The sequence below is a fragment of the Crocuta crocuta genome, unplaced genomic scaffold, assembly GCF_008692635.1.
Source record: "Crocuta crocuta isolate KB4526 unplaced genomic scaffold, BGI_CrCroc_1.0 scaffold96, whole genome shotgun sequence".
Taxonomy (NCBI): Eukaryota; Metazoa; Chordata; class Mammalia; order Carnivora; family Hyaenidae; genus Crocuta; species Crocuta crocuta.
In genome coordinates, this window is record NW_027531522.1 from 7,508,853 (window position 1) to 7,521,678 (window position 12,826).

The window sequence follows — 12,826 nt, forward strand, 5'->3', positions numbered from 1 at the left end:
CCACTCAGGTGTCCCTGTAAGTTTTTCTGTAGTGTGCTCCTTTGAATCAGGTTTGTAGCCTGCTGTTTCTCTAATTAATGACTTAAACACAATTTTTGACAGATGCTCACCATATAGTTCTATAAGAGTTTTATACTTTTAAAAATTATATTCTTGACATCAGACTTTCTGTTTAGAAAACAAACAAAAAATTCCACTCTCAGGAAGCATGTTCTAAGCAAGCTGGGGCTATCCACATGGATATTAAGAACACTACACATTATATGTAGAGGCTACAGAGGATTAAGTCAATTTAACTGTATGATTAGCCAGAACTCCAGGATCAATGTTCCTGTATTTGGCCATCTGCAAATGACGAATGGCATGAAAAACAGAATGTCTTAAAAGGGCATTGCTAAGAGGATGAAGAGGCAAGCTGCAGATTGGGACACAGCTAAACAACTTAGCTAATAAACGGCTTATATGCAAACTGCGTAACTCTTGAAACTCACCTCTTAAGAAAATCCAGTTAAAAAGGAAGAAAAGATTTGAACAAAACACTTTGCCAAGATAGAAGGATGGCAAGCAAGCACATGAAAAGATGTTCCTCGGGGCGCCTGGGTGGCTTAGTCGGTTAAGCGTCCGACTTTCGCTTGGGTCATGATCTCGCGGTTCGTGGGTTCGAGCCCCGCGTCGGGCTCTGTGCTGACTGCCAGCTCAGAGCCTGGAGCCTGTTTCAGAGTCTGTGATTCCCTCTCTCTCTGACCCCCACCCCCCGCTCACGCTGTTTCTCTCTCTCTCTCTCCTAGAAATTAAAAAAAAAAAAAAAGATGTTCCTCATCAGCCATTAGAGAAATGCAAATTACACTTACAACGAGACGCCTATGTCTGAAATCAGTGACCAAGGAGGTGCTTATGTCTAAAATCAGCGACCAGGCCAACTGCTGGCAAGAAGGTGAACCAATTCTGCCTGTCATACACCAACAGGAAGAATGTAACTGAAGGGACAGTCACTCTGAAAAAGTGTCCCAGTTTCCTAAAAAGTGCAACATACATTTACCATAAATCCCTGCCATTCCATTCTTAGTTTCCATGGTTTACACAAGGGAAATGAAAGCAAATGTTTACACAAAGACTTTCATACGAGTGTTCTATGGGTCTAGCAGCTTCACGTGTAATAGCCAAAGGCTAGATATGACACAAATGTCCACTAACAGGGAGTAGAAAAATTGTGACACATCTACACAAGGGAATACTTCTCAGCAGAAAAAGGAATGCACCATCGATCTATGAAATGAAATGAGTAAACCTCAAAACAATTGTGCTGAGGGATGTTATAGAATTCCGTGAAAGCAAAATAGAGCAACGGAAAACAGTTTGGAGGTTGGGATTTGAGCAGAAGGGAGGAGTTACAAAGGACGCTAGGAAAATTGGAGGAATGATCAAGAGAATTCATTATCTTGATTGCGGTGATGGTGTCATGAATGTACACACATCAGTTTTTCAAATTGTACATCTTCAATAGGTCTAGTTTATGTGTTAACTATACCTACATAAAGCAATTAAAAATAGGCAGGACAAAACCTTATGGAGTTTGAGTGTTTCTCATAAGAAATTGGAATGTTTGGGTAATGAAGTCCTATAGTATAGCAGAACTCGTACACGGAGGCTTTCCTAACTCTCTATACAAAATTGTGGAGAACAAAGGCAAGAAAAGAATTAAATTTCCATTGACAAGTACTTAGGACAGGCAGGGTGACCTTCCTCCAGGAACTCAGCAATTTCAATGTGAATGCTCGGCTAAAGGCAAAAGATAACCTTGGCCTGACATTGGCCTTATGTGTGTGTGTATTCCTTTGGAAAGTTCCTTTGTCTCCAAGTTATATGTTAGTAATCATCCTCCAAACATATGACCCAATGATACACATCTAAAGGGTCTCATGACTAAGGTTTCACGAGATAGTAGTAAGTGACCTCATCCCAACAACTAGCCCCTCAAGGTCCTAGAAACCTTGTTTCGAGATTCTTTAGAGACTTCCCTTACCCCTAACCCCATTCCAATTTGAAAGTATATAACCAGTCACTTCTCACACCCCCGCTGAGGCTCCTTCTGACAGTGGGAAATTGTGCTTTAATAAAACCACCATTTTTGCACCAAAGATGCCTCAAAAAGTTTTGACCGTTCATTCCCGGATACCAGTGTTTCACATCAGTATGTAGGTGTAATTTTTCAATATAGATAGGCATCCTCCATTACATTCTCAGAGAGGACTTTGAAAAAAGGAGGGTATTAAGACACTACTTTCCAGGAAACTAATTAATGACTATAATGAAGATGAATGGTCCTATCCAATATTAGACTACATCTCAAAAAATTTTAAATTAGAATACAATTTAAAGAACAATGTGCAGAAGATCCCAATTACACCTCACAGTGGAGTACACATTCCAATGTGTTTTTCCAACACCACCAAACAATTCTCCAATTCTTAGCAGACATCGATTGGGTATCCTCCAACTTAGCTCAATTCTGATACTATCCACTTGGAGATAGGGTCGGATCCCACAGATTAAAGCCTTACTCTCACAAAACTGTGCTCTCCCCACCCTCCCCGCTTCAGATGCCAACTCCAGATTGTCATCTGTGTCTCTGGCTATAGATGGGAGGTTCCTGAAATTCCTTTCTTGGGTTTGATCAATTTGCAGGAGTGGCTCATAGAACTCAGCATTTGCTTATATTTACCGGTTTGCTGTAAAGGATACAGAACAGCCAGATGGAGAGGTACTTAGAGCAAGGCCTGAGAGTCCCCATGTAACAGGGTGTACCACCATCTCGGCATATGGATGTGTTCACTAACCCGGAAGCTTATCAATCTTGACAAGTTTTCCCAGAGCTTCAGCAGCAGCATCCGCTTCCCTTCCCAGACTACAGAGGCTGATGGAGGGGATAAAAGTTCCAACCTTCTATTCATTTGATCTTCCTCTGGACCAGCTACACCCTGAGCCTTTCTATGGGTCCACCCTGAGTCACTTCATTAACATAAGCTCAAAGAAGCCGCCTCTGAATGACAAAAGGCATTGCAACCATTCAGGAAATTCCAAGGGGTTGAGAAGTTTTGTCTCAGGATCAGGGTTCAAAGACCAAACAGATAGCCTCTTATACACTACACACCCACTTGGACTGCCTGAAAACAGCCCAGGGATTCCCCGCCAAGCCGTAGTTGTTCAGAGCAGAAAGAGAAACTGACCCAATGCAGGGAAGTGAACCATTTCCCTGGGGAATATGAAAATGTAACCGAAACCCATTAGAAACATAACCATGAACAAAAATAAAAATTAAAATGGCTGCATTAAGACTTCAGCGAGGCTCAATTTTTAAACTGTGACCTTTTCCCCCCTCTTCCGCAAGCCAGCCCTCCTTTCTTAGCTTTTGTTTCAGGAACCCCGTGCCCCACTGCAAACCTGACCTACAAGGCTGGCAGCATGTCCCCAACCCCTGCTGAAACCGGCTAGATCTTGTATTTCTCGGTGAAATTCCCCAGCTGGCAGTTTTGGAAGGTCTTGGCCCACCCTAAAGCTATTGCTCCCCTTTATTCCAAAGCCTGTCTTCATGTTATATTTTGATTCAGAAATATGGAGGGCAATTTTTGACCACATAACTAAGAACCTAATGATCATCTGGCTTCTTCCTTACACAAAGGTAAAACTATAGGAGCTATTTGATGTGGGCATTTTCTGCCATGTGGCCTGCCTAGGAAACCAGTGGAAGAGAAGAGATGGATAAGATAAAGAACTTTCTGGTTTCTTCTTGGCATCCCTGGGTCTCTGGTCCTAACCTATTAAAAAAACCAGCTGTGTCCCTGACCTTGGGTTCTGTGAGCACCCACAACCTGACCTCTCACCCTTAATACTAAACTTCTGTTGCTTCGTTAGCTTAAGTGAGTTTCTATCACTCGCAACAAAAAGATTGTTCGAACAGATTTTTATCTTTAAAGAAAACCACCGAGTTCATGTCATATTGGAAAAGTAATTCTTTATTATGACAAAAATAAAACTGTTGACTGAAAACAAATGAACGTTACACTGTATTGCACCATGATTGCAAATGAGCCAAAACCTGTCTAAAAGATGAACATTCCAGAGCAAACAGCATCCTTTTTCCTTGGGTGAGTAGGCATGCAAGCAACTCATTATAACATAATTGCAGAAATAAAAAAATCGCGAGTACCAAGCAACCTAAACTTAACATATAAAAGAAGCATTTTATGACAGTAATGAAACTATTAAAATTTTTAAAACATGTCTTTAAACAGCCCTACTATTAGTAGAACATGCTTTGAACCATTTGCAAGAAGTGATGATGTGAATGCATTCAGCAATTGGTTTGCTCTTTTAATTTTATTAATGCCATATATTAGACCACCAGCACACATTTCAGCTGCTTGGTTGGGGTTAAGAAGCACGGTTTGTGGCGTGAAAGACATTCGTTTTTTCCCCTCTATGCAATATGGCAGGACCCACAGAGAGATCCAATTCAGAGTTTTGCCAGCATTAACATCATCTATTGACCAAGATGATTAGCTACGATATTGTTACAGCTTTTGTAGAAGGCCTGAAGTAGATGGATAACAGTTGTATTTAAACCTTAAGAAATGAGCACAAATATAAATACATCTTAAAGTAGCTTTATATTCTGAGGCAAGAAGTGTATTATACAGGGCTTGCTGTTTCCTCTTTAATGCTCTAAAGCACCAATTTCTGTTAAGATGGCAATGTGTGATTATAATCATTATATTCTGGGTAGGAGAAATACAGGAACAAGGTTGTAATTGCTTTTGTGTGTGTGTGTTTTTTAAACCATGCTCTGTACAATAAATACGGTAAAATTTAAAACTACTACATAATTGGAAAAAATCATAACCATCATTGTATTTCACACTTTTAATGAAATAGCAGCTACATTTTTAAATTGAAATTAAAACTTTCAGAGCTACACTGAACAGTTTACTCCAAGAGAATAAAATAGAGGCTTGCTGACTCCCTGAAGAAAATAGGATTAAAATGACAAGAGTCTCCTGTGACATGGGCCAAAATGTGCAATAAATTATGCACAACCGAGATCAAATGATAGTCCTTTGATATCGTCCCAACATTGATGGAAATATAGTCACAGTATAATAGAATCAATCAAACTTGAGGGTTTTCCTTGCCCTTATTTGATTTTATTGAAAGTAAGTATTGACTGAGCACACACGTGTCTGTGTGCTGTAAGAATCTGCTAAACCATCTTAACAAGAATAAAACAGAATTTCCAAGGAACGCTACCCCTTAGTTGTGAACTTTGCATATTTCAGAGTTCGGGGGAAGGGGGTTTTTATGGGTGCGACGTCCTACAAGCTTGAGCAAAGCACCTTATGGATTGAAAAATGAGGTAATTTTTTAATTAAAATACTACAAAGTTTGTGCAAGAAACATTTCCATTCTTCTAGAACTTTGTTATCTATTGCAAAAGATATGCACGGCACGTTTTCTTACCTCTCCATTTCTAGAAGACAATGCAGACTACCATTTAAGAAAAAAATAAAAAAGATGTGACTTGACAAAACTAACAGATTCTAAAAACCTGATCAGTCTTTGGTTCTTTGGCCACTTTAAAAGTAAGATATCTAGTTCTAGAGTAAAAGGCCGTACTTTATTTCTAGTAATTTTAAGTGCCTTAGTGATGGAAATTCACTTTCATTCACAATTTCTATCACTTAATAGCCTTTTGAAGACTTTTCTACCTCATGTTTATCTTTACTATCAATTGTTTTGACCTTTGTTTCTAGGTATGACTCCAAATTAACTTTTCCCAAACATTTTATGAAATCATATGCATTTAAAACCGATTTTGGATCTCTTGAACACAGTAGTTTTCTACTTTAAAGTGAAAAAGTTGAAAAAAATTTTTTTTGACCTTCTCTATTTAATTTTGGCCACATGGAACTCTTAAAAAAATACTTTTTGGGAATCTGACTTGGATTTCAGTCTTCACAGTAATGCTAAATGAGTAAGGATGAGACATTACTGAAGGAACTAACCTTGAATATAAACTGCTTTCAGATTTATACAGACATTTGTAAAATACTGACAGCCAAGCTGCAGTATCCTTTCAATACTGGAAAGTCAAGCGGAACTGGGAGTTTGGGGTGGTATCAAAAGCGAATAAACTCTGAACAAACTAACCACTTCTAATTAGAAAAAGCCAGGAAAATGAGCAAGGTATTCCCAAGAAGAGAGCATTTTAAACATACACTGGTGTTTTATCAGCAGCTTAAAATCATTTCCTTGGCAATATGGCTTATTTTCTCTTCTGCACTGTCACTAGCTCCTAGCTTATTTAAGCTGAGTGCCAGTTACTAGTTGATACTTTGTTTTATTTGATTGTATTCACAAACGAAACAAAATGATGACGAGGCGGGATTCAAAAGATAAAAGTGAATTTAATTTCTTATTATGGGTCCTATCCTAGGAATTTTTTGGGTTATTCAACTTTAATATAGTGTTTAACAATTCAGGACTTTAAAACCAAAAGATAGGATGGAGTTCTTTTAGTTGGCTTAAGTTCCTCAGGATGGGGGAAAAAGAACAGAGAGACCATGAATGCTGTCTAAAGTCACTAGACACCCAATGGCCAAATTAAGGTTCAAAACCACTTGTTTAGACAGCCAGCACAATATTCTACTAGATCCAACTCATCAGACTGAATCTCGAAGTGGCTTTGTCCCAGCAAAATATAAAAGATCTTTTAGAATTGCACTTGATATGAAATATTTTGGACCTAAAGCCGTAGATGACTCATGAAGTTGCTCTTCAAAGATAAATGTCAATGGAACTTCCCCATTTACAGGCATAATACCAGTATGTTTTTCTACTGATACAGTTTTATTTTATGTAGTTAAGAATTAAAAGAGTGCTAGTCACAGACAATCCCATTTAGAATTTGTCCTAAGATACTAACTACACCAAAAAGATTTTTAAAAATATAAAGATTTGTTTTCTTTAAATTTCTTTGCTTTGTTAACTTTCAATGACTCTTCAGAGAATATTGTTTACAGCACTGCCTGTATCACTCACTGTTTCCATAGGAAAATAATTATTTTCTCTTTATGCTCTAGAAAATAAAAGTTAACTTGTGCTTAATCAAAATGACTATGGCTACAGGGGTAGTGCCCATATAAAAATTATTTTTAACAATAAAGCTTGAATTTATTACCTTTCTTTAACAAAGAATAAAATTATACCTTTAAGCATACTAACACAGAACCTAAAAGCAAAAATTATGTATTTAACCATTAGTTTTCCAACGGACTGCATGTTATTTCAGATCTGAAGGAATTAAATTATACTAAGAATACATATTATGTAGTATACTCCCATATAAAAGGGCTGTTAATTCTAAAAGTTCCCAAATGGGCTGCAACCAGGAAATGTGTTTAAATGAGAATGTAACATGTTCAAACTGAAGAAAAATGCCATATTTGGGTAGCAGTTACATTTAGTCCTAATAAAATACTGAAAAGATTTGTTAAACTTGTTTATCCTCAAAAAAACCCCACAGAATCTAGAATAATCTCCTGAACATAATATGGGGGGCGGGGGGGGAGTGGGGCCCTTGCTTTCCGGTACTTACTAGAAAACTTTGCTAGGCAACTGAAGGGGTGGCAAGGAGGGTGAATCTCGAATTTATGTCACTGTCAAATGAGTTAGCTTAGCTGCTAATGTGAATTCTAAAGAACAGGTATAGTACAAAGCGAAGAACTCATCTCAAAATGTGAGTAAAGGCACTAATCACAAATTTACAAATTTGTCATCAGACAGAATCTTAGAGTTGATTTACAATGAATGTCAGAATCAATGCTTTAGTATTAGATACTTGCTTGCGTCAAAACATTCTCTTGGAGTAAAGGATAATCAGTTTTCATATTATTGTAACAGGAAATAGATAACGAGAACCTATAAAACACTTTTAAAAAGTCTTACGTGAATTTCCTATTTGAACTGTTCCCAATCATTGCCACAGAAACTAGTGGGATGTTGATTTCATTTTCAACACAGCTAGCAAAACCATTTCTGATCCCAAACTAACAAAATGCTTTTTTAAAAAGTTTAGAAAATAAAATAAACTGTATTTAAAAAAATTAAATAGCAAACTTCAATCTATACTAGTAGATGTTTGACAAAATACAATCAACTGTTAAAAACACTTTCAATATAATGCTGATGTGGTAATACCAAAAAAAAGCCCACAACCGTATAATTTGATAGAAGAAAAAAACTGAGCCAGCCAATCCTATTACATGTAAGAAGATAAATTTTCTAATAAGAATGGATACAGAACTTTGTCCTGTATTACCTATGTTTTCCCAGGATGAAGTTAAGAGATATCCTTAGAATTTATGGCTCAACTCTAGAACCAAGATATGTATTCTGGCAAAGTGTGCTTTAGGTAAACTGTATTTTTCTACTTCCTCCTGCCCCCAAACATACACCACAAAGCATCCATATTGGTTTATGTTTGCTTTCCGCTCATGGTCTAGGATTACAGATTTTATTAAAATCAAAATTTATCCTCTACCCAGTATAGACTCACTAAGAAAAAGCTTCAAAACAAGGTTAATAACCACTAGTTCCCTAAGTCCAGAAAGCTTTCCTCAGCTGTAGGGTGTGCTACCACTAAATAGAAAGAAAATGTTATCACTTTTGACTAAATTAGACTAAATATAATAAATCAAGTATACCTGAAAACGGAGCAAAATTAAAACCGATTTACAATAAAAAATATTAAAATTAAAATACTACTTTTGAACAGGTATTTTTAGATATTCTTATGAACACTGAATTGTACTTTTGACCCAAATGAAAAAAAAAATACTGCAAAAATGAAGTATTATTCTCTAAGGATGCATTTTTATCCCTTTCATGAGAGCAAAATCACATTTTGGAAATAGGAGATCAAAACTAGAATTACTTGTGCTCACTCCTAAGTATGCACTAGTCAGATTACTGCTCGGGTTAGACCGAACTTTTTAATGATATATAATAAACTTTTGATAGATTAGGACGCTCTTCTTCCTACTTTTTAACTTCTAACATGTCACTGTTAACTTTGAGTCTTGTGTCACACTCTAAAAGCTGGGATTCAATTCAGCAGTTTCCTGTAATCCACCAGAAGGTTTTAGAACATGAGGGGTAAGAAGAGAGAAGGCAAGTGTCTGAAGCCTCTCACACTATAACCTCAGATGGACCTACAGAAAGCCGTAGCGGTTTCTAAGTAATACAATGCTGGTGGTAGAAACACCATTCAAAATCCACACACAACTTCAAATTTTAAGAAAGGAAATGTTTGTACTTCTGCTTTAGCTACTGCCCCCAGCAAATGTGCTCTCCCTTGCAAACGGAATCATTGAAGTCTCTGCTGATAATAAACTTGTTTCTAATCGATAGTAAAATATATTCCAAATGTCTTATTTTCGTATTAGTGCTGGTATGCTTTAATAACTTCCGATAATTAACATACGCATTGAATAATGTGTGGCAGTTTTGAAATATCGGAGTTCTCCAAAATATTTACCATCAAAGTTGGGCTTTCAAATATTTTCCCCTGATTAGTTTTTAGCTAAAACTAATCTCGTGTTGGAGGCAGAAAAGTAAATTTAATTCTTTTAGATAAACAGCCTACTTAATTTCCACACTAATAGTAACTTAAAATTATTCCGTGACTTGTAATAATTGGGCGAAATTAACTTCTGTCAAGGTAGTTCTCATGATGGTTCATTTTCCTTTCATAGATATCTTCTAGGTTGATTTCTTTCTCTACAATAAGCTCTGTCCAAAAGAGAAGTGGTTTAAAGAGGGAGCAAATATTTAGTGCTGGTTATGTTTACAAGCAGTATCTGATGATTTCCACTACTACTTTTCTGTCAAACCAGGAATTATCTGGTAGGGAAAGGAGGTGGTCAAGAAATGAAAGGAATTGGTCGTTAAAGTTATTACAATACTTCAGAAAACATCAAACGCATGACACACATTTCTTACAAGGCAGTCATTGAGTAATTGGAATCAGCAGTCAGGAGAATTACGTTGCTGAAAACACAGTTATATCATCCAACTGAAGGTTAGTGCATTAAAAAAAAGTTAAGAAAAAATCTTTCATGTTCCAGTTCAGCTGCACTTGATTCAAGTGTTGCTCATAGAGGTTTGTGTTGTTATAAATTAAACATGCTGCTGCCTTAGCAGCCAAAGGTACTAGGAAAATGTTCATGTCACAGAATAAATAGAGCAGTCTCTTTTCAGGCAAAAAGTTATCTCACACCAATCCGGGACGTCATCCACTCTAGACCTTGGCATAACCTGAAACAAAAGACAGAAGCATTTTCAAAATGAAAATATTTCAACTGTAGAACTGAAAGCACATTTATTATTTTTAAGTCTTCCCCAACTGTTGGTACTCCACTAATTATTTATACACGTTAAGTGACAAGATGGAGGTAACGCCGTTAAGACGCGGAATTTTTAAGTGGAAGATTCACGTAGAATAAATGATGTTCATCAGTTGAGTAACTGGGAAATTGCCTCAGTCTCAGCTTGAAGAGAACGGCTCCGGCAGTTTTGCCATCAAGATTGCAAATGCTCCTCTCCTCCTTTAAGATAAAACTGAAACCACTATATAAAGGCAACAGGAGCTTTGCCCTACCCTCCTGAATGCTAAAGAATGGAATGAATGATTACGCATCAGTCTTAAAAGTCAAGGTCAAAAAAGTCTACATATAGCTATTATATTACAAGCAATTTCTCATATAGCATAACTAAGAAGGTCAGGCTGATTCCAGGATAAATACCTGGAAATAAACTGGATCATTCATGTATAGCACACTGGTCTCTTTGGCCTACTCTATGCAAACTTAAGTTCTTAGGAAAGAAGAATACACTATCATAAGCGTCTATCTTAAATGTTTAGTCAGTCTCTCGAGGTATGCCACCAAACAACTCCTGATCATAAAGGAGATGTCGTCTTGGGGAAAGCTGAGAGCTCAGGCTTAATTAAGCCTTTAGCGAAATGTGAAATTTCTTTGGAGCTTCCTCTTTAATTCAAGCAACAGTACAGTTTCCCCCCCAGTTAGTAAATGGTAACAGCAAGAAATGAACATCAACTAAAAATCTGGAGTGTGAAAACTTAATTCAAAAGTTTGTTGTTGGCTTTTTATGCTAAAACATTCTGTTTATATTAAAAGTTACAAACCACGCGTCAGTAACTTTGCTGAAGTGTAATTTAACAACAGTAACTGGCTAAAATTATTTTTACTTTATAAAACTGAAATACAATACAAAAACTATCTTTTTGTAGATAACAACAACAACAACAAAACAAAAACAAACAGAACAGCATCAAAGGAGAAAAAAAGCTGCCTTAAAAAAGTTGCTAGAAATCTGAAAGGAGTCATACCTCCCCCCACATCGCTTAGCACTTACCCTTCTCCTGTTAAAGCACAGCAGGACTGAATGTGCCACGGATGGTCCTTAATTGAACTAAGGGTGAGGTATTTGGAGATTTCAGCTGCCGTCATGCACCCTTTCATATCCTGTTTATTTGCAAAGATCAGGACTGCGGCTTTCCGTAAATCCTGCAATCGATATGAAATATTTCTAACACACGAAGTATCCCAACTCAAATTAAACTAATGAAGCAGGAAGGTCAAATATGCCCAACTGGACAGTTATAATGAAATCTCTCTACTTTAAACTGATTGATTAGGCAGTAACATTTAACTTAAAATTTTTATTGAGGGGCACTTGGCTGGCTCAGTCGGTAAAGCAGGAGACTCTTGATCTCAGGGTCATGAGTTCAAGCGCGACACTGAAACGAGAACTTCCTTAAAAAAAACTAAAAACTCTGGGCACCTGGGTGGCTCAGTGGGTTAAGCGTCTGGCTTCGGTTCAGGTCATGATCTTGCCCTTCGTGGGTTCGAGCCCCACGTCAGGCTCTGTGCTGACAGCTAGCCTGGAGCCTGTTTCAGATTCTGTATCTCCCTCTCTGTCTCTGACCCTCCCCTGCTCACACTGTCTCTGTCTGTCAGAAATAAATAAAAACATTAAAAAAAATTTTTTTTAAAAACTAAAAACTCAACAAAATAAATACAAATAAAATAAAAATTGTACTGAGATAAAAAAATTTTCTCAATAGTGATTTAATGATTGGCTCTAACAAAGACTAAATAACATAAGCTAGATAATTTATTTTTATATTGTTGGGCCAAAGGGGTCAGACGAAAAGTAAATACGCATCTTAAACATTGATTTGAAACTATGTAAGCAATATTCCAATAGGCAAATATGGTAATATGTTGCCAAATACTACAGAATCTCTCCAAATTTATTTCTAAAGTTTATTTTGAGAGAGAGAGAGAGAGCACGAGTGAGCACACCTGCATGTGCATGCACCCAAGGGAGGGGCAGAAAGAATCCCAAGCAGGTCCCGTGCTATCAGCACAGAGCCCCATGCGGAGCTTGAACTCACAAACTCATGGTTTCATGATGTGAGCTGAAACCAAAAGTTGGACGTTTAATTGACTTGAGTCACCCTGGTGCCCCAAGAATTTCTCCAATTTCAAGAAGAGCACAGAGGGTAAAGGGCTGGGCAATACTTATGACTACTGGTATAAGCTAACCACAATCATTTATGCTCACTGCAGAACTGTTCATATGATCAAAATATTAGAAATAACCTAAATGGTCATTAATAGAACAGATCAACTGTGGTATATTCATACGAAATAATACCATAGAGCTGTTAAAAGGAATGAAGTAA

At 37.1% G+C, this 12,826-nt stretch overlaps 1 protein-coding gene across 3 annotated transcripts in view; it reads right to left on the bottom strand.

Annotated features, from left to right (window-relative positions):
- Positions 1-3,995: 3,995 nt before the first annotated feature.
- Positions 3,996-12,826, bottom strand: part of ARL5B (ARF like GTPase 5B) — a 29,577-nt gene continuing 20,746 nt past the window's right edge. For all 3 annotated transcript variants that reach the window (XM_077772400.1, XM_077772398.1, XM_077772401.1), the window contains 2 exons: positions 11,491-11,642; positions 3,996-10,371 (listed from right to left, as the gene is read on the bottom strand). In XM_077772400.1, coding sequence (XP_077628526.1) covers positions 10,323-10,371; positions 11,491-11,642 — 201 coding nt within the window. In that variant the 3' untranslated portion in view covers positions 3,996-10,322. The remainder of the gene's footprint in view (positions 10,372-11,490; positions 11,643-12,826) is intronic.